This window comes from Coloeus monedula, assembly GCF_965178545.1.
Source record: "Coloeus monedula genome assembly, chromosome: 20".
Taxonomy (NCBI): domain Eukaryota; kingdom Metazoa; phylum Chordata; class Aves; order Passeriformes; family Corvidae; genus Coloeus; species Coloeus monedula.
In genome coordinates this window covers 7,323,428-7,343,905 of record NC_138800.1, presented here as the reverse complement: position 1 = coordinate 7,343,905, position 20,478 = coordinate 7,323,428, and the positions used below count along the sequence as shown (strand labels likewise).

Here is a 20,478-nt window from a genome sequence, read left to right as displayed (position 1 = left end):
CTTGTTCACACTTAGTCGAGATTAATTCCTTCTTAAAAATTGGCAAAAGCTGGAAAAGTGCACTCAGCATGATAAACTGACCCAGTTCTTACTCTGGCTGGTGAACATCAACCCACACCTCCTGTCCCAGCAGAGAGGGTTCCCTGGGAACATGACAGGGGACACATAAATCCTGCCCTTCCCTGGCCATCCCAGGGCTCTGGCTACCCCTGTGTATAAGGGAAAAAACCCTGATGTCATATCCTCAGCCTGCTGAGAGCTTTCTGGAGCTGAACACAGCCCAGATGAATTCAACTTACTTGTGGTTCTTTTTTTTTCTAGGAGGTGATTTTTCGTTTCTTCTGTTCATTTTGCTGCAGGTAAAGAACACCCAGAAAACATCATTTCTAGTGGTCAACCAAAGGCATTGTGTAAGAGGATGAGATAAAGCACTGAAACAAGTTTTTTTGGGGTCAAGTTTATATGTTTTTTCAAAATATAAGTGGTTCTTTGCATCTGTTGATTCTAACCTGCTGCTTAGAGTGTCAGAACTGTTAGAACTGGTCACTGGGAACCTTTCCTTAGAGCACCATTGAGGCGGGTGGGCTGCATGAGATGGTGCCAGCTCTTGCTCTCCATGCTTATTCCAACAAGGAACGCATGTGCAGTCAGGCACGTGGGTTGTGGATTCCTACAGAGGAATCTCTGCTGGACTGTGATGCTGATGCACACAAATGAAGTGAGGTGTTGGGCTGACAGCTGCTTTCTGTCCTGCAGTGCCATTCCACAGGGTGCTGGGGTGGTGGCCACCCAACTTCCTGCCCCTTCCCAATGATCCTATGGGCACCTCAGCTTCTCTTGCCAGGGCAAAAGCTGCCTGGCACTCAGCACTGCTGCTGCACCTCCTGTCTCTGTGGCTGAGACAGACCCCAGGGCTTGGGGCAGCCCCAAGTGAAGTTCCAGTGTGATTGCTCCAGCGCCACAGTGGGTGGAAAACGTCTCCATGCGTCCCTTCCCTCAACAAATATGCCACTCAAGCACTTTTCTCAAGGTCCTGGCAAGCTGTTGAAGCCTCATCATGCCTTGGAACAGTCCATTACTAACACTGTCAATAAACACTGCGTGCTGTAAATCAATTTGAGACTCTGATGTACCAGCGCTCTTCTCAGCGGAGCAGGGCAGCTCCTCAAGAGGAAGATTCCGCAGCCTCATCTGGAGTGAGATCCAGAGCGTGTCCTTGACTCACCAGTGCTCAGGGAGGTCCCTCAAGGTGCCATAGCGGTGCCACCTCATGCTCCTGGGTACTCGGCCTAAATAACACCACCAGCTGTGGAGACGTGTCCCAAACCCTCCCGTTAATCCGTGACACCGTGCGGATAGAGCCGGGGACAGCGGCACGGCGGTGCTCCGGATGGGTATCGCTCACCCAGGGGTGACACCAGCCCTGAAGGGCCGAGCCTGTACCACACACAGCCCCTGACAGGCACTGACACCAGCTTGTGCCACCAACAGCCCCAAGCACTGGCGCTCCTCGGGGCGGGGAGGCACGGACTCCAGGCAGTGTGGAATGTTCTGGACGCGGGGTTGTGTGGGTGTGAGGGGTCCATGTGAGGGGTCGCTGTGAGGGGGCTCTGTGAGGGGCCCGTGAGAGGGGTCCGTGTGAGGGCTTTGTGTGAGGGGCCGGTGTGACCGACGGTGTGAGGGGCCCATGTGAGGGGCCGGTGAGAGGGGTGGGTGAGAGGGCTTTGTGTGAGGGGCCAGTGGGAGGGGTCGTCGTCAGGGATCAGTGTGAGGGGTCTCTGTGAGGGGCCGCCCCAGCGGCTCCCCGTCACTAAACGTGTCCCTCGCCTCTCACCGTCCGCCCTCCCCTCGCCGTTCGCCCCCCTCGCCCCCGGCCGCGGCCCCGGGCCCCTCTTCCGGCTTCCGGTGCCGGCGCTATAAGAGCCGCTTCCGCCTCAGGCCCGCGCCGGGATCGTGCTGCCGGTGCCGCCATGAACGCCCGCGGTGAGGGGGGGCCGGGGGGCGCCTGTCCGTGAGGGGTGGAGGGGGGCACAGCGGTACTTCAGCGATGGGGGGCGGTGTACCGGGGAACGGAGATCGGGAGGGGGGAGATGTTGTCGATGGAGGTGGTTGGGGGGTGGGGGTGTCATCGTTACCTCAGCAGTGGGTCGGGGGAAGGAAATTACCGGGGTAGGGAGGGAGTTACCGGCCCTCACCGGGGCTACGGGTGGGATATGTAGTCTGGGGGTGGGAGACTCATGGTTACCTCAGCAATGGGTCGGGCGGGGAGGGAATTACCGGGGGGAGCGGGGCGTTACCGGGACCTTACCGGAGCTACGGACAGGGATAAGGTGCCCATTGTACGGAGGGCGCGGGAGCCTCACCGTTACCTCGGCGGTGGATGGGAGGGGGTGTGTGTGTTGCCGGGGGTGCGGGGCCGGTGGTGACCCTGTCCCGGTGTCCCTGTCCCGGTGTCCCGCAGGGCTGAGCACGGAGAAGGCCGTCGCCTTCAGCCGGCGGCTGCGGGCCGAGCCGCAGTTCCTGCTGGCCCAGAACGTGGCCACATGCAACGACCCGCTGGAGGTGTGCCTGCAGCGGCAGGTGGTGCAGGACACCGTGCAGGTGTTCCAGCACGCCGTGCCCGCCGAGGGCAAGCCCGTCACCAACCAGAAGAACTCCGGTAAGGGCGGCCGGGGCCGGCGTTTGGGGGCTGCTTCGTAACATTGATTGGTGTCCTGGGAGCGGCCGCTGCTCCGGAGCCCTTTGTCCGGGCTTTGGAGCAAGGTCGAATTCCTGCAGCATCTTCCTAAGTTAATAACACACTTGAGACTTGCAGCGTTTGCCTCTTTTCCCTTCTGCATAGTGTAATGGAGATTTGTGCTTGCAGTGAAAGATTTCAGAACTCCTTCAGAGCTTTTTGGTGTTGTAGAAGCCCAGCCAAAGGCTCGAGGCAGAACTGTGTCATGAATCTCGTGGTAAAAGAAATTGTTGTGCAGCTCTTGAGCACAGGCATTCCAGTTTAATTCGTGTTCCTTTGATCTCTCAGGGAGATGCTGGATTTTTTCCTGCCTCAACGCAATGCGTCTTCCTTTCATGAAGAAATACAACATTGAAGAGTTTGAGTTCAGCCAGTCCTATCTCTTTTTCTGGGATAAGGTACAGTCGTGCAGGTTGTTGTAGGATTGCTTATGCAATCAGGTGTTAGTGTTGGGACAGAACTTCTTTTAGGCTGGATTGTTTTAACATGTATGAGAAGAAATTTCAAAAGTTCTTTAAAAATGTGTTCTAAATGCAGGTGGTTGAGCAAAGGGGGACTTTCAGCTTGAGAAGAAAGTTGCCAAGATGTTGATGTTTTGGAATAGTAAAAGTCTTTTTTCTTTTTTTTAAGAGCTGTATATTTCAGAAGTTACTTGTTGGAGGTTCAGGGGAAACATGACTGTAGCTGTGAGGTTTCAGTTGTGCTTGTGAACTGATGGGTGAGCTGTGCCTGCTTTTCCCCATAAGGGAAATCAAGCAAATCTAGTACTAGTTTGGGCCAGGCTTCATTGCATAAGTTCTCTTTCACATTTCCTGTTCCCCTACCCTCAAGCTCTGGGCTAACTCACTCCTAAGTATTTGGTCTGTAACAAAGAATTTTATAGGGTAGCCCGTGGAATGCTAGAGGGGAAAATGAGGACTTCACTGGATAAGCAGAAAAGTGGCTTCATCTATTCTGTACTTGCAAAGAACTGAATACTCAGCAATTCATTAATGCATCAGACTTAAAAGGGTTTTTTTAATCTGTGTGTTTCAGGTTGAGCGTTGTTACTACTTTTTAAATGCCTTTGTGGAAACAGCTCAGAAAAAGGAGCCAGTGGAAGGAAGACTGGTGCAGTTCCTGCTCTCCAACCCCACGAATGATGGTGGACAGTGGGATATGTTGGTTAACATTATTGGTGAGAGAACTCATCATGAGGAGCCCTTCCTAAAATTGCAGCCTGGTTTGAGAAATAGGGAATGGAATAGAATAAGAAATGGAGTTTGACACCTGGGATTTGGCTAAGGCACATGATGCCATTAACCCCCGTATTTTTTTTTTTTTAAATCAAAGACCTTTTTTTGGGCCATATTATAAATATTGGGCCTAAATCTTCTCAGGTATCGCTTTTTCATATTCCTGCTGATGATAAAAGCTCAGAAGATCAACAAATAATTAGATAGCCCTGATTTTCCATTTAATAAAAGGGTTCAATCCCCTTTTTCTCCAGTCATCAACTCAATCTCATTTATTTATATCCATGTACACCATCTTTAGGGTGCATGGTAAGGAAAAAGCCACTGCTTGACCTGGGTGTGTCTGCAAAGCTGAAGCAAAACTACTTGGAACTGCAGCCTGAAGTTGGTATAAAGATCAGTGAGAGGGAATTGATGTGGAATGTGGCAGTGCTGGTCTTACAAAGCTCCAGCAGAAACGGGATCCTACAGCTGCTGGAGATACTTAATTACACCAGCACCTGCTTTCATTTGTGTTGTGAAACAATGTGACACCTTTGTAAATCAACAAGGCAATAATACAAATTTAGAATCACAAAAGGAGTTTGTTTCTTTGAAGCCTGGAGGTTCCTTTTTTCCTTATCATATTGCTATAAATACTTAATCAGGGCAGAGATTCTGGCTGCTGCTGTTACATCCAGAGCCTTGCATGGTGAGATCTGAGAGTGGTACTGTAATGTAGGAAACCACTGAGCTGCTGCTGGTGTTTTATAAATGTTGAGGAGGAAAGGAGACTGGGAAGTCAGTTTTAACCTTAGATAAACTACATGGAATGATTCATAGGAGGCCCAGTTCTTCAGAACGTATTTCAGGAGATTAATTTTAAAGTAATCAAGTTTTTTTTTTTCCTGGTGAACTGGACTTCCTAAAGCACTAATTAATTCAGAACTTTTAAGTGTTGAGTTAAATGATACTGAGCAGTTCAGGGATTCCACGTTCTGGTATCCCTGTGGAATGCAGATCAGAGGTCAAGATTCAGTCACAAATTAAAATGTAAACTTTGGGTACTTGTAACCTTTAAATAAGAGCTTGTCCCATATAATCTCTGCACAAACCCAAACTCTTTATCTTTCACATGGATATGAGCAGAAGTAGAAGTATCTATTTTGTGAAAAAGCCAATTGTTAACCTTTAGTTTTATTTATTTTAGAGAAGTATGGTGTTGTCCCCAAGAAATATTTCCCAGAGTCTCATACCACAGAGGCTACTAGAAGGATGAACGAGATCTTGAATCATAAGGTAAAATTGATTTAGATGATACAACTTAGGGGAGGGGATGGGAATGAAACTGCTCCAAATGTTCCTAAACACCTTATCCTTATTGACCAAAGTGTTAAGTGCATCTCAGCAACTGAAATTTATTTACAAGCAGCCTAAAGTCTCAGCAAAGCCTGATGTTAATCTTGAAACGTGGAGCAGGAAGGTGAGATCATGGAAGATGTCCATTGTCAGGCTTCAGTAGCTTGAAAGTTCCTCTTGTGGTTTCAGCAGCAGTTATTCCTAATCCTCAGATTTCCAAGGAAGTTAATTCTTGACATGTGGCTGCTTAAATCTGTTTCTGCAAAACCAGCACATGGTGTCTAGGTGTCTTTTTCCACCCTTTCAGTATCTCATCTCCCTGTGTGCCAAGGTTTTTAGAGATGACTGCCAAATTTGGTGAAAAAGATGGAGGAAAAAAAAGTATTTTAAAAACACTGCAAGTTAAAAATCAGCTTTCAGTATAGAAGTGCACAGCTTTGTCTGAAGGAAGGTGTTAACTCACTGCCTGAACTGCAGAAGTGAATTAGCCTGGGGAGGTGCTGGTGTAGGTAGCGAGATGAAAAAGGCAATTAAAACATTTTTTACCATTTGCTATATTTTTTCCAGTTCATATGCTGCATGCTCAGGAAAAACTGCCTGCTGAAATCCACATAAAAAATGCAAAATATGTGGTGGAATGAGCTTGGACATATTAAATATTGTTAATGTTGTTCTAATCCTGAGCATGGCAAAGCAGCTGGTCCTGAGGGAGCCCCATCACCATTCCTGGCCTTATGGATGGTGACACTAATGGGAAGCTGTGCATACAGTGGGGAAATGCCCCTTTCTTTTCATCAGCCAAGAGATCAATTATGCATTAGAATTGCAAAATAAATGTGACAGGATGAAGAAAGTGTGTTCTGTAAGTCAGAGGCGCTGGTATGTGTGGATGTTGTGGCGTCACTTATGGGACTGAGAGAAATCAAACCTTAAGAGCTTAATGGCTGCAAGCCTCACATCAGTGGTTGAAAATGGTAATTGAATTGTGACTATTTGTTAATTTTTTGTGGTATTTTACTTTAGCAGCATTGAATTATCTTGTTATTTTTTAATGAATCAATCTTTAATGAAACTTCTGAAAGGTATTTTTATTTTGAAAACATGGTATGAAGAGTTAAACAGGTGTTTGAAACAACCAGCTAGGAAGTCCTGAAACTGATCAGGTGACACCTTTCATACCCTTTATAACAAAGTGACTTTCTCTTTAAACAGATGAGAGAATACTGTTTGAGGCTAAGAAATATGGTGGAAAGTGGAGGAAGCAAGGGAGAACTTTGTGCTGCCATGGACATGATGATAGAAGAGGTAAGTAAACTGGTGTGACTTGAATCTTGGAACACAGGGCTGGAATGGATGAGATTTTTAAATTTTTGTTCTGTAGTACTGGATCAGCCAAAACAAGTGTCTCTTGTTGCTTAAGAAAGTGTGCTTGGAGCTGTTCAAGTGGATTTGTTTTGCAGTGGTTTGTTGCTTACATCATTCTGAGTTTTTCTAATCCTTCCAGACAAATATTTTGCATCCATAGATTTTGGAATGATGATATTTTACAGACATCTGCCCCTTGCTCTAGGAAAAGCAGCATTTTGTCTCTTGAGAGATCAAAACAGTGGCCTGTCAGGCTCTTATAAAAAACAGGAAAGGTTGAAATTTGCATCCTGATGGCTTTGAAGGCAAATCTTGCAGCACAAGTGTTGTGCAAGGATTCCCCACAAGAGAGCAGAAAAGAACCACAAAAGGGAGGTGTCTGCACAAGGCTGAGTCCAGCTGAGGTGTGATCCTGGAGGGCAGCAGAGGAATGAATTGCAGCATGGTTTGGGCTGTGAATTGACTCCATCACTGTCAGTGTGTCTGTACTGCCTGAACCTCCTCCTGCTCACACAGACCCACATAATTTTTCTCATTCTGTGCTGCTCATACTTGATTCTTAAACTGCCAAAAATAACTTAACCTTGAGGCTGTTTTAGTGTAACTGAGTGCATGCACTTTAAACAAAAATGTATTTAATTTATTTCTCAAACATACAATGCCAAGTGACCCAGTGGCTAAATGTATGTTTTTAGGTGAGTCAAGAAATCAAATGTTTTGCTGGTGTGTGTTAGTTTTTTTGCAATACAGTGGACATCACTGTTAGGCAGAACCTACCTTGGGCTATCTCTGTAAAGTTTTAGGCAGTTCCATATTGATTAATGTGTTGGTTTTGGAAATTCATCTTTGCACTTCCTGTAAAATTCTGTAGCTTCTTTGTGTCTAATTTTAAGGTTAAGTTAAAAGAAGAAAACTGATTTGTGTTCCTTGGGTTTCATCAAAACTGTTGTGAAATTTCATGCCTTAAGAGTGCTGTGCTTTGATTTGAGCCTACCCCAGAAAGTTGCCAATCAGCACTTAGTTCAAAGGTGAATTAGTGTAACTTACATGCAGTGTGTGTCCAAAAGCCCTTGGGGGATTCTACAGCAGACATCAGAAGCTTCCTAGAGATGGTCATTCTTAGGGCAGTGACACACAGTTCACTGCTAAATGTTTCTTCATTTATGTAGATAGAGCCTCTTGCCCTCTGACAAAGAGATCCTGGAACTGACATGAAAAGTTCTTAACTGATTGCAGTTTGTTCTGTAAAAGGTTGTGCTTAACTCTCTGATGTTAACACAGCATTTTCTCCTGCAGCAGTGAAGGTGGTTTGCATGTGTTCAGATGTGTACAAGTGGTCTTGCCTCTGTGTTTTTGTGGCAAAGCAGAGCTTGGTTTTGTTCTGGGAGGTTCTATTTGCATAGCAAATCTTGGTTTGCTCCTGCTGGGAGCAGCACTCGAGCTGAAATGGGGTGGTTGTCTTGGAACACAGGATTAAATATTCACTCCAGAACTGCATAAACATTCTTATCAAACCAGTGCACAGCAGGTCAGAAGTTGCAATCAGTGCAGTTCATGCAATAGAATTTTTCTTCCTTTGCTGTTCTCCTTTGTGGATTCTTCCTTATCAGGAGTGTCCTCCTTTTCCCCTCCTCATTCATTTTGGGGTTTATTACAAGCCACTATATCTTTGCTTTATCTTGGTTCTAGCTGTTTCTAGGGCAATGTAAGTCACCTTTTAGTTTAAATATGCTTATTTTATTTATTGATAGAGGAAGCTTGTGAGATATGAAGAGTGCCTGTGTTGGGTGTGGTAGCAAAACAATTGAGGGAGGCCATTCTAGGCTCCAGTGCCTCTGTTCACTGGAGACTTCTGTCTCCATCATTTTCCTTCCTCTGGCTGGAGCCCATTTGGTTGCTGCTCTCCTTTTAGGCATTTTTCTTGCTTATTTTGTGTTCTTGGCCTCATCTCTCAGCGCTTGCAGTTATCTGAGGTAATGTGGGTGTAGCCACAGCAAATGGTACCTTTTGTGCAGTCTGTGCAAAATTAAATATTTATAGTAGTTCAGGGGTTTACACTTGCTCTTTACCATATTTATTGAGAAATGTGTGAGTTTCTGTGGTAGAAGCCTTATGCCCACACCCTTGTTTCAACCTGTAATTAATCTTTTAAATTGTTTTCTTAAATTGCTTGGAGCAAGAACACCTTTATTTAGCAGGAGCATTGCACTCCTTTTGCTGTCAGCACAAAGAGCACATTAACATAAAGCCAGCTCTTATGGAACCTTAGGGTCAGCTCCACAGAAAGAGTTAAATCAGCTTTGGGAGAGGTATTGTGTCTACTCTGCTATGTAAGTGTGAAGACTGCCAGGCTGGGAAAGCTGGCACAGCCCACAGGAGCTGGATCCCAGTGCAGAAGGTGCAGCTGAGATTTGACTCCTTCTCCTCTTATTTTCAATAACCTGATAGTTCCTTGCAAGGAAGAGACTCATCTTGTGCTCAGGACATGGACAGAGCTGAAGATCAGTGTCAGCTGAAATAAAACAGATTCAAACCTGTTTGACTGTGATTAAATTCCCTGTCCCCAGAGTACCTGTGGCAGGTCCTGCTCAGTATCTCTAAAGACACTCATCTGGTTACACTGCCAGTGTTGGCACATTTTCTTATAAGCCCTGTGAGAAAGTACAGTAGTGGTTCTGAAGTGCAGTTTTATATTCTGATTTACAGGGAGGATGATGACTTGAAATCTGGTCAACTTTTTGTGCTAAAAATCCAAAGATAGCTGCCAGCTGCAAAAGATGTCACAGGCAGCAGGCAGGGAGCTGGAATTAAATTGTGAAACCTGCCAGCTCAGCCCTAAACAGAGATACTGTTAAATGCATTAAAACAGATGAGGAGATTATTCTGGGCTTTTGAAAAGAAGCAAAGGCCCATCTTTGAAATCCAAATGAACATTACAGTAAAAAATGAATTAGTACAGGGGAAACACTGGGATAAAATGCCCATGTTAAAAGGTCTGGTTTGTCTCTGCATGGGGCAAACCACCTGGTGGAACAGGTGATGCTGAATGCTTTTGAGAGTCACTTTGATAAAGTTTCTCTTGCAGTGTTGGAGGAGCTTCAGAGTTACTTATGAAATGTTGTAATGAGGCTGGGAAGTGTCCTGGTTTTTGCTTTGGGCTGCTGCATTCTTAGGATAACCTGGAATTTATAAGCTTCTCTTTTGCCTGGCAGTTTACCTGAGAACATGGAGTGTGAAAGTGGGGAGGGAAGCTCTGTTGATTTTCCTGAGGCCTTTCAGACTGGTTTTGAACTGCTGAAACACCCAGATTTCAAGAGCTGAATGCAGATAATTGCTGTGTGTGTTGATTCGTGTGTTCAAAGGTGCCTGTTAAGGTCCCGTTTCTCCAGCTGATTCTCATGTGGAGAAATCCATTGTCCAGTGGCATTGCTGTGGTAGGAGAGACACACCTGCATGTTCCAGCAGGCTCACAGCTGTTTGCTTCTCTGGACAGGTATTCAGAATAGTGAGCACTTGCCTGGGCAGCCCTCCAGAGACTTTCTGTTGGGAGTTCCGGGATAAGGAGAAGAACTACCACAAATACGGCCCCATGACCCCGGTGCAGTTCTACAACGAGCATGTGAAGCCTTACTTCAACATGGAGGACAAGGTTGGGGATGCTGAAAGCTTTCCAAGGCCTTTTTTTTGCTGCTAAACCACTTATTTTCCACTGTTGACAGTGTCTGTCCCCCCTGTAGCTGCAGCACATGGGATGGGCACTGCTTGCCCAAGTCAGAGATGGCCCTGTGTTTATTCTCCCTGTTGTGCTGTTTGTACTCTACCCTTCAGTTATCTGGGATCTCGTGTTGCAGTCCCCAAGGGTTTTGTAATGATAAAATTTGCAATGATCTAATCAGTTGTAATATGTCATAAGGCAGACATTTGAGAAGGAATAACATGCAGAGCTGCTCTGCCACAGTTATGAGGTGAACTTGTGAAACAAAACAAAAAGTCCCCAACAAACACAACCTTAAAAAACCTCTTATTTCAGCCAAGTGGCTTGTTGGCTAATGGGGCAGACAGCTGGCTGGAACAAAAGCCATTCCCTGAAATCCTTCTAGATTCACTCCTCAACAATTTCAGTTATGTTGCACCTTACTTTATGGCATCTTGGTTTTTGGCAGATTTGTCTAGTGAACGATCCTCGACCCCAGAATCCCTACAACAGGCTCTACACAGTGGAGTACCTGGGCAACATGGCTGGAGGGAGGAAAACTCTCTACAACAACCAGCCTGTGGAGGTCTTGAAGAAATTGGCTGCAGCATCTATTAAGGATGGCGAGGTGGGTTTGGCTTCTCTTTGTGGATGGCACAGTGCAGCTCATGCTGTGTGATATTCCTGGGATTTGGCCCAGACATGACCCTTCCTTCTCTTTGCAGGCTGTGTGGTTTGGCTGTGATGTGGCAAAGCACTTCTATGGCAAGTTGGGAATCAATGACCTGAATATGTGAGTAGAGAATCAAACCAGAATGTCATTTGGTATGCTCAGTGAGGACATGAACAGTCCTTTAGCTGCTCAAGGAACTGATTTGTGCATACTTTGGATTATATACCCCAAAAGAGTATATTTAAGTAATTCAGCAGCAGCAGAATTTCTATTTTGCTTGTTAGTTTAATGTGAATCCTTTAAAGATGCACTATGAGTAGTTGTTAAATATTCTTACTTATTTAAATGTCTAATATATGGTGAGAGAAACTCCTAAAGGGATCAGTTTTTGCATTTATTCTGACATTAAAATTGGCTGAACTCGTATGCCAGTGCACTGTCCTGGCACAGGGCAGTCTCCTGATTCCCTGACTTAGTCAGAACTCCCCCTGCATCCTTTCTCATGTGGCTTATTTGTCTTTCTGCTAGATTTAATCATGAGCTGGTGTTTGGTGTCTCCATCAAGAACATGAACAAAGCAGAACGATTGATCTTTGGAGAATCCCTGATGACCCATGCCATGGTCCTGACAGCTGTCACTGAGAAGGTAGAGTCTCCCTCCTGGAGTTCTTATGCTGGCAGGGATGTGTTGGAATATCCTGGCAGCTTCTTTGTGTCCTGGGTTCACTCACACTTTGCCCCAACCCCCTGGTGCACAAGGCCTGGTTGTTTATTCCCTTTGTGTTGTTTGTGTCTGAGTGTTCAGAACTATAAATACTTAACAAGGAGGGAAGACTTTTAGATGTGTCAAAGGACTTCTTTCCTTTTACCCACAAACTTTTATTGGACAACCACTGCATGGTTAGTCCAGTCTGGTTTAGAGCCTGCAGCTCCTGTTAAAATGCTAGTAGGAGGCACTTTGCAGCAGGGTTAACCTCCTGCAGCTCCCTGGCACATGATCTCTCTGACCTCTAATTAGGGAAGGGAAATGGTGTCCAACATAGCTCTGTGGCAAAAAAAATCCACAGCTAGATCTGCTCCTGGCACCATAACAAAGCACATAATAAAGTAAAATGAACCATGTTAAAACTTACAACTCGGGGTTATCTGCAAAGCTGATGTTTCCATTTCTTTTCAGAAGTTGTCAATATTAAAGTTTCTTTGAAGTGATCTCTTCCTGTCCAGCTTGACCTTGGCTTGAGAAATAACAGCTTGCACAGCACTGAGCAAGTTTGCTTGAGCTGTGGTGTTTTGAGTCTTGAGATGGAACTGCTGGGTCATAAGAATGTTCCAAGTTACTTTTTACAACTCAATATAATTTTTTCCTGTTTTCTGCATTCTGAGCTCTTAACACCTCCATTGTGTATCAGATGGCACAAACACTTCTCTAAATATCTCACTGCAAAAACAAGGAAAACTTCATAGTTGGTACTTCTTAAAAACCTTAATCTGAAGGGGCTTTGAGAAACTGAGTTGTAAAATGTAATATTTTGGATTTACTTAACTTTTTTTATAAAAAGGCTTTGAAGATTTAAAAAAATCCTATTACAATTTTACAGCATCAGAAATTGATGTGGATTAAATGCACCTTTTGGTTAAAAAGTTACTGTACATGAATGAGTTCTTCCCAATTTCTCTGAGAGCATCCAGAGTTCACATCTTTGGTCTGAGAGTTCTTGAGTGTCTCATCATAAAGACTGTTCTCTCTTTTCAAGGGAGAATAGAAGCATTACAATATTCCATTGAGTATTAAAAATAGATTTATGGGGTGTTTCTCAGGTTAGTTTTTTGTATTAAAATATTTTAATTGCACAGCACCAGACGTGGAGCTGTGGCCTTCAGCTAGATTCTTCAAGAGTTTGCACTTGCTCTTACTAATGCTGTTCTGAATTCTCAGAGTTCCTTGTTCCTTTCCTCTGATTTTCAGTTCAGGCAAGTTGTGCATCCTGTATTTAATTTCCCCTGTGCCCTGATGGGGGATAGGGACAGCAGCTTAAATTCTGTGAGTCAGTTAAGTCCAAACTAGAACTTAACTAAATTTCAGTTTCCTGATAAAATAAATCTTGATTGCAGGCTCTCTTCTTGACCACATTTCCTCATATTTTATCTAAGTAAGTAGATGAGTATTTTAGAAAATGGCCTTTCTCCAGCCATTAACAAGAAACCATTGGGATTCTCAGGAGTGGAGCTCTGTGTTTTCCTGGCGCTGGATTTGGGTGTGGAAGGGGTTGGCTGCTCAGGTGTGGCCTCTCCTTCACTGCTGAATGTCATGGGCTTGTTTTGTAACAGGATGGGCAAGAAGATGCATTTGAAAAATGGAGAGTGGAAAACTCGTGGGGTGAAGACCGTGGCAATAAAGGTAATTTATAGTCATGGGAACAGAAAGCTGAATGTTTGGAAATAAGGATGTGGAAGGGACAATCCAATACCCAGACTGGTTTGATTACAGAAGGCATGGGAAGATACCAACAGACTTTATCAAAAGCTCGTATTTTATCAAAGTTTAATTCCTTCATCATCAATTTTTGCTAAGGTTGTTCAGTTTATTACAGGGAAGTTGCTGATACTCTTAAGCCTTGATATCAGTTTGCTGTTGATCCCAAGTAAATTCCCAGCCATTATCCCTGCCAAAAACCCCAGCAGCTGCAGGAGTTTGCAGCTGCTGTGACAGGCAGGGACACAAAATCCAGTCCTTACTGTGCTTCTGCTTGTGCTGGGGCTTCTCCATGAACTTGTTTTCCTGTAGCTGCTGCCCTGTTGGGACACTTTGGGAAGGCTCTGGGGGCTGTGCCAGGGCCCTGTGCCAGCCTGGTGTGGCACCTGGCAGGAGTGGGACACAACCCTGAGTCACAGCTCAGAGCTGGTTTAGGAAATTGCTTCCAGTTGCTTCCCTGCTCATGGAAACTGGGAATGACCACAGGGTGTTTCTCTGCTGGTCTGAGGGGCAGCTCTGAGTTCCCCAGCCCTTGGTGAGTGGGGCTGGTGGTGTCAGAGCATCCCTGCTTTGCCCTGCCAAGGTCAGGCAGCTTTTCCTACATGGAGTGGAGGGCAACTCCAGGATTTTTGTCATCTCCTGAGTGAGACAGGCAGGATGTGGACTCAGCTGTGGCACACCCTCAGTGGTGAGTGTGCCAGGCCAGACTCTGTGTCCCAGGGAATAACAGTCATTGCTGGCCACATTTTTCTGCTGCACATTAATCCCAAATGTTGTGCTTGTAAGATTTGGTGTGGCAGAACTTTCCCAGGATGTCTTGGTTTTCTTCTGGGAATAGACTATTTTTGGAGAACTCTGTTTTAGGATGTGGTCTTATTTAAAAGCTGTTTGATAGCATGAACAACTCAGAGGAAAACAGAATATTCTTGGAAAAGTGTCTTAATTTGTTGCGGCCTCTTGGTCATGCAGTAGTTTCTGTTCTGAGTTAACTGTATCCATTTGCAGCAAAGTATTCCAATAAAAATCTTCAGTCTTGACAAAACAATGAAACTGTTGATGCTCAGCCTTCAAGGCTCAGCAATATGACAGTAGTAAAATGTTCTTTGGACTGTTGGATTAAGTAAAGAAGTCAAATCAATGCTGAGGTAACATCAAAAGCACAGGGCAGCAGCTGAGCCCTGACACTGCTGCAAGTGATGCTTGTTGGGCTGGGACTGAGCTGTGGCACTTCTGTGCTGCAGCACCCACATGCACACTCACTTTTCAAGAATGACTTCTAGAGCCATGTGAGAGGAGCTGGTTGTTCCTTTGAAAAATAAAGGGACCCCAGAGTGACTTGAATAACCCTGCCCTACCTTGTCTCCATGCCATCTGTGTGGACTTTGCAGGGTGAGTCACTGTCCCTTATCTGCTTTGTACCAGGGGACATCACACTCTCTGGGAACTCTTGCTCCCTGACTATACTTGTTTTGCTCAGGGAGTTCCCTGGAAAAGTGCCTTGACAGAAAATCCCATCAGAAGTAGGAAGCTTGAGTCTATTTCAGACTGCTATTTTTTTAGGGAGGTGAATCCCTGAATGATTTTCTTGTGTATGACCAAACAAGCTGCTCTGGAGCAAAAGGCAAATTGGACATGTCCTCCAGAGCTCCTTCCAACCACTAGAAGAGGTAGCTGAGAGTCACAGAATCATTTAGGTTGGAAAAGCCCTTTTAAGGTCCAAAAGAGTCCAGCTGTTCACCCAGCACTGCCAAGTCCCCACTGAACCATGTCCCCAAATGTCACATCTACACATCATTTAAATCTCTTCAGGGACTGTGACTCAGCTTGATGGGGTTTCTTTTCCTTCCTGCCCTGATTTTTCACTCTTCAGTAGTAGCTGGTGTAGGAGGGTGAGGACTCAGTTTGTGTGAGCTGTCTTGCTGTGCCAATGAGGCTGTGTCTCACTGTGATAAGAGTTAAACTTTTTATCTTATCTGCCTTGTTAAGGAATTGAGAAGCTGTGCTTGGGCAAGTCCAGCACAAGAAACCAGAGTCCACATCAGTGAGGAGTCAGCCAAGAATGATGCTAAACTTGGCACATCCCAGCTGAGGCCCAGTTGGGTGTGGGGGATACGAGTAAGCCCCAACTCCCAGGATTTCTTGGACAGGGTGATCAAGGGTCCAGCCTGCAACAAAACACCAGGGACTGGTCTTGAGTCTTCAAAAAATGAGCAAACAAGTGACTTTTTTGGGGTGGAAAGAACTGAGTGTTTTCATGTGGGGTTCCCTGTTGTTCCAAGTACAGTCCAAGGTGCCAGGTGCCACCTGTTTCCCCTGACTGGAATGGTGCAAGACTGGCACTCCTGGTGTGGGAATTATGGGCTGGAATCAGTTATATGTTCACACTGCAGAGTAGGCTGAACTGAAATCTTGTGGTAGTGCTTGTCCTGGAGAAAGGGAACCCCTGTGAACCAGCCCAGCTTTGTCTCGCCTAAATATTTAGTAATTACTTTTATATCTGTTGTATGAGTGTTTCTGGAACCCTGTGTGTTTTTGCTTGAGGAATGAACACAGCTGCTGACAAACACTGCTTGTTTTCTGAGGTAAAAAAGTTACTTCCTAGTCAAATATTTCCTTTCTGTTTTATTGGCACTTTTTCAGCCACACAGGCAAGTTTAATTATTCGGAGTACTCTTTTGTTCTGGAGACACACAGGACATTACTACCTAACTTTGAACCCAGCTTATCCCATCAGATATCCTTTTTTAAAAGCAAGGAAGAGGGAAATACTGTGGAGAGGGGGCCATCTGCTTGTTTTGGCATGAAAAGAGCTTTTTTAGGATACATCTCCAGCTAGAAGTCAGCTCCCTTTGGGCTTTTCATCTCTTGTATTGGCTGTTGCTGTCCTGCAGGAAGGCATTTCAAGGATTTAACTGTAGGCACCCAGAGTCTGTGTGTGCATCTCTCATCCCAAAAGTGCCCTGTGAGAGGCACTGTTCATTTGCTCTCCCCAGGAGTTACAGCACAAGCACAGTGTGCCTTCTCCAAGGCCCTTTGGGGACGTACAGGGGCATCCCAGGTGTCTGTAGGATGTGTTTGTGTGGGTCTGCACTGCCCAGGCCTCCCCAAAGAGTGACCTGAGCTATTTGCATGTTCTGGAGTCGTGCTCGGAGCTTCCTCCTCGCTCAGACGCTGCGATCCCAATCGGCTCCGAGGGACAGGATGTCAGAGGCAGAGTTCATTAATCCTCTCAGGGTGCAATTACTTGTTGGCTCTTGGGAGTGGGAGGTTTTTGTGTGTCCCAAGAACTCATATCCTGAAGAGAGGATAATCAAGGCAGCTCCCTTTGGCAGTGTTTCCAACATGGCTTCTAGCTCAGGTTACAGTTGATAGGGGTTTTAATTTATGGGATTATCTGATCTCTTGCTTTAGAAACAAGATGGTGGAGATAGATGCATTTATTGTCCATACTCTGGACATTTTCTTGTTTCATTTGATTGTGTGATGATACTGTATAAGGAAGGACACGAGGAACTTTATTACATTAAGGCTTCTCATCTGTCTGCTAAATGCTTCCTTTCTCCCAGCCACTTCTTCCCAGTTCACCTGGAATAGCTTGTTCCAATGGCAGCTCTCTGCTAAAACCTCTAAAGTGATTTCCCTCACTCCCAGTTCAAAGGGTGTTTGCTGTCATTTTCATAGAGAGAAAATTAAGATTTGATTCAGCCAAAGTGTGATTTAAATGGCTTTGAGGAAAGCAGTGGCTGCCTCTTACTGCAAAAACTAAACCAAGAAAGTTTTCTTAGAACAGGTTGATATTCACCTGGAAAATTCTAAAGCCTCAAATAGATTCAAATAATTTTACATTCTGCCTTAGAAGCCTGGAAGGCTTTGTAATTCCCTTGAGTATTGTCAGTGCCCATTTTAACAGAGCAAACATAAATTATGATACTGTTTTTCCTGGTGGGCTTCTTGCTTGACCTTTCACTGCACACAAAGTGCATCCTGTATGTCAACTTCCTCCAGATATTTTTTGTGTGTTTTGAGAGATAACCAGCACGACCAGACCCTGTTTAATGCATCATTCATAGGTGAGACTTGTCTGTGGCTGTTTCCCTGCAGTGGCTCAGTGCTGTGATGCTCTGTGTCCCCCCAGGTTACCTGATCATGACGGATGACTGGTTCTCCGAGTACGTGTACGAGGTGGTGGTGGACAAGAAGCACGTGCCCGAGGAGATCCTGGCCGTGATGCAGCAGGAGCCGATTGTTCTGCCAGCCTGGGACCCCATGGGGGCTTTGGCCAAGTGAAGCACAGAGCATTTGCCTCCTCGTGGCCATCAGAAGTAGCTGCAATAGAGAATTCCAGTGGTCGGAAGCCATAGCCAAACGATAACGTGACCGAGCCCTCGGCCTGGTCCCTATTCCTGAAATGTAAGTTAAGGATCCTTGGGAAATAGCGCTTTACTGATCCAAGCTCCCAGACAGGCTGCTCCAAAACTCAAAAGGGAAAAGGAAAAAAAAAACCTCAGAATGAAAGCAGATGATAAGTGCTGTCAATGGCAGTTTGATTTTACCTTAAATTTTTAATGCGAATCAGCGTAGTGATGTAGTAAAATTATTTTGAACAGTGTTTTCCCTAGAAAAAAATGGGCATTAAAGGCCCTTTAGAATTAATAGTTAGGTGATTGTTAGAGTAAACATATTGAGATAATTAACCAATTATGGTCTGACTTGTCCTATAAAAGAACTCCCCAAAAATACTTTATATATTCACATTTTTAGTTTTGCTGAAATTTGGAGGGGACATATTAATTGAAACTGCTAAAAATGACCTTTAGAAAATTTTAACTTCCAGCAGAATTGGGGAAGGGGAACTGTTTCCCTGAGGTATCCAGTTCCACTTGGTTTTATTCTTCCATTATTGAGCTGGGACTGGATAACCCCCCCAAGAGCCAGTGCTATGTCTGTGTGCACAGGAGCGCTATTTTTCAGTTATTTTAGCAAGAACAACCATAAATATGTTCACAGGTGGAGTTAGTGTCATGCTCAACAGAAAAACCAATGTTTTAATTGCTGCATTTTATTTGGTTGTTTTAAAAAACAAGATGGTGCTATGAAGCTTTTGAATAAACACTTTCTAAAGTGACTGGGACAGTTCTGGTTTCCTTTTCTAAAGAGGTGCATGGAGCTGATGGGAAGGGAAGATGTTGGTGACCTGCAATGAGGGTGCACAGACCTTTAACAACAAGTTACAGAAATGTCAGAAATGGCTCTGCTGGAGCTGATCCTCCTTTGGGCAGGGGGATGGACCAGCTCGTCCTTCAGGGACCCTCCTGAGGTCTCATGCACAGTCTCCACTTCATGCTGTCACTTGAATGAAGGCAAGCAAACAGTTCTTGTACTCCCTGGTGGCTCTGACATGGAGCCAGATCTCTTGGAAAGTTGTGCTATGCACAATATTTTCTTTATGACTAATGCATGTGTTGTTTGGGGGCTTTTTCCTCTTCCAAAAGGTCAGTAGTTTTAGTCCTTCAGGATCTTTCTACTTAAAACTTCAACACCAGGTCTTCTGTTTCCTCTGTGCTATCTATGAATGTGATAGCAGCCAAGGAGAATTGACTTTTTCTCTTGAGTTTTTTTGACATTTTTCTTGCTGGTGGTAGTGCTGATGAGGATTGAGTTTGATAAAACTGATTCCAAGCCAGTTTTTGTTAGTTTCAGTATGTTAAAGCATTGTCCAGTCCGTGCTTATCTCCCCAGTTCTTGCCCAGATATTCCCCTGTGCACTTTATACAACAGTACTGTGTTTTTTCCTTTCCTTCAAATAAGCATAGAAAATCCATGTGGCTGAAACACATTATGGGGAATGAAGCCAATCTGGCAGCAACACTTCTGCCTTTATGCCCTGCAATTTTATAAGTTCTTTCCAAGGTGGAATTGGGAAGGGGAGGTGGAATGCAGATTTCAAGGTGGGAGCTGTGGTTTTTCCACTGTGAGGACTCTGGGGGCAGTTGAACAAAGTGTTCTGAGGTTTGTGCTGGTGCCACGAAGTTGAGGATATTCCTCTGCCTGTGGGAGAACAGCCATGGAAACATTGGTAAGGATTGGTTGTTATCCATAAACCAGACCCTCACATCTTCCAGGTAGGTGGGGTTGTTTTTAACCTGTACTTTGAAATGTGGGTAAAATCGGTGGATAAAAGGATTCCCCATGAACAGCTCCTGCTGATGTGACTTTTACTGGGTCACTCTGCCCTTTTGTCCCGAGGGAAAACTCACTAATGGGATCAGCAGCCCTCAGATAAGGCTGGAGACAGCTGAGGGATGATTGAGCTGCCATGTGCTTCCTCCAGAGCCTGAGGAAGTTCTCAGGGTCCTGTGCAGCACAAGAAGATCCAAGAAGAGCCTCAGTCTCTTCCCAGGTGTGTGGGAGATGCTTCACAGCCAGGGATTGTTCCCAGTTAATTGTTCCAGCACTTCTGCAGAGTGTGTGATGGAGGAACAGGCCACTTAACCCCTGTCAGTTTGCAGGAAATGGTTCAGAGATGATTAAAAAAAAAACTCCTTCCAAGGGATAGAGTGGAAATAATGTGGGAATAAGCCTGGCTTGCTGCAGGTTGTCACTCAGCAAAGAGAGCTCCATGTCTTATGAACTGTAAATCCAGACTGCAAAATCATTAACATACAACTGCTAAAAAGATGCTTTGGTTAGAGTAAAAAACCAATTCGTGCCCACTGTATTTCAATGTTGATTTCTCCCTTACTTTATATCTATATATATAGATATATATCCTTTGCAAAGCCTTAACCTTTAGATTGCTGAGGAACCAGCTGACTAATAGTTTTCTTTTCCAGTTTGTCAACAAAACTGTAGCTTTCATGTGAGAATTCAAAGCCAGTTCCCCTGACAGGTGCTAAATATTGACAGATAATGTTAGGAAAGTCAACTCTCTCTGATTTAATCAAATGGCAGAAAATAAAAACA

At 44.8% G+C, this 20,478-nt stretch overlaps 1 protein-coding gene across 1 annotated transcript; it reads left to right on the top strand.

The window, feature by feature from the left end:
* Positions 1–1,915: 1,915 nt before the first annotated feature.
* BLMH (bleomycin hydrolase) lies at positions 1,916–18,638 on the top strand. Its single transcript, XM_082294411.1, has 12 exons — positions 1,916–1,983; positions 2,462–2,659; positions 3,026–3,135; positions 3,773–3,914; positions 5,162–5,250; positions 6,523–6,615; positions 10,169–10,324; positions 10,839–10,997; positions 11,095–11,162; positions 11,571–11,688; positions 13,371–13,440; positions 17,651–18,638. Exons 1-12 carry the CDS (start codon positions 1,971–1,973, stop codon positions 17,800–17,802), a joined length of 1,368 nt encoding a protein of 455 aa, XP_082150537.1. The 5' UTR covers positions 1,916–1,970; the 3' UTR covers positions 17,803–18,638.
* Positions 18,639–20,478: the final 1,840 nt, after the last annotated feature.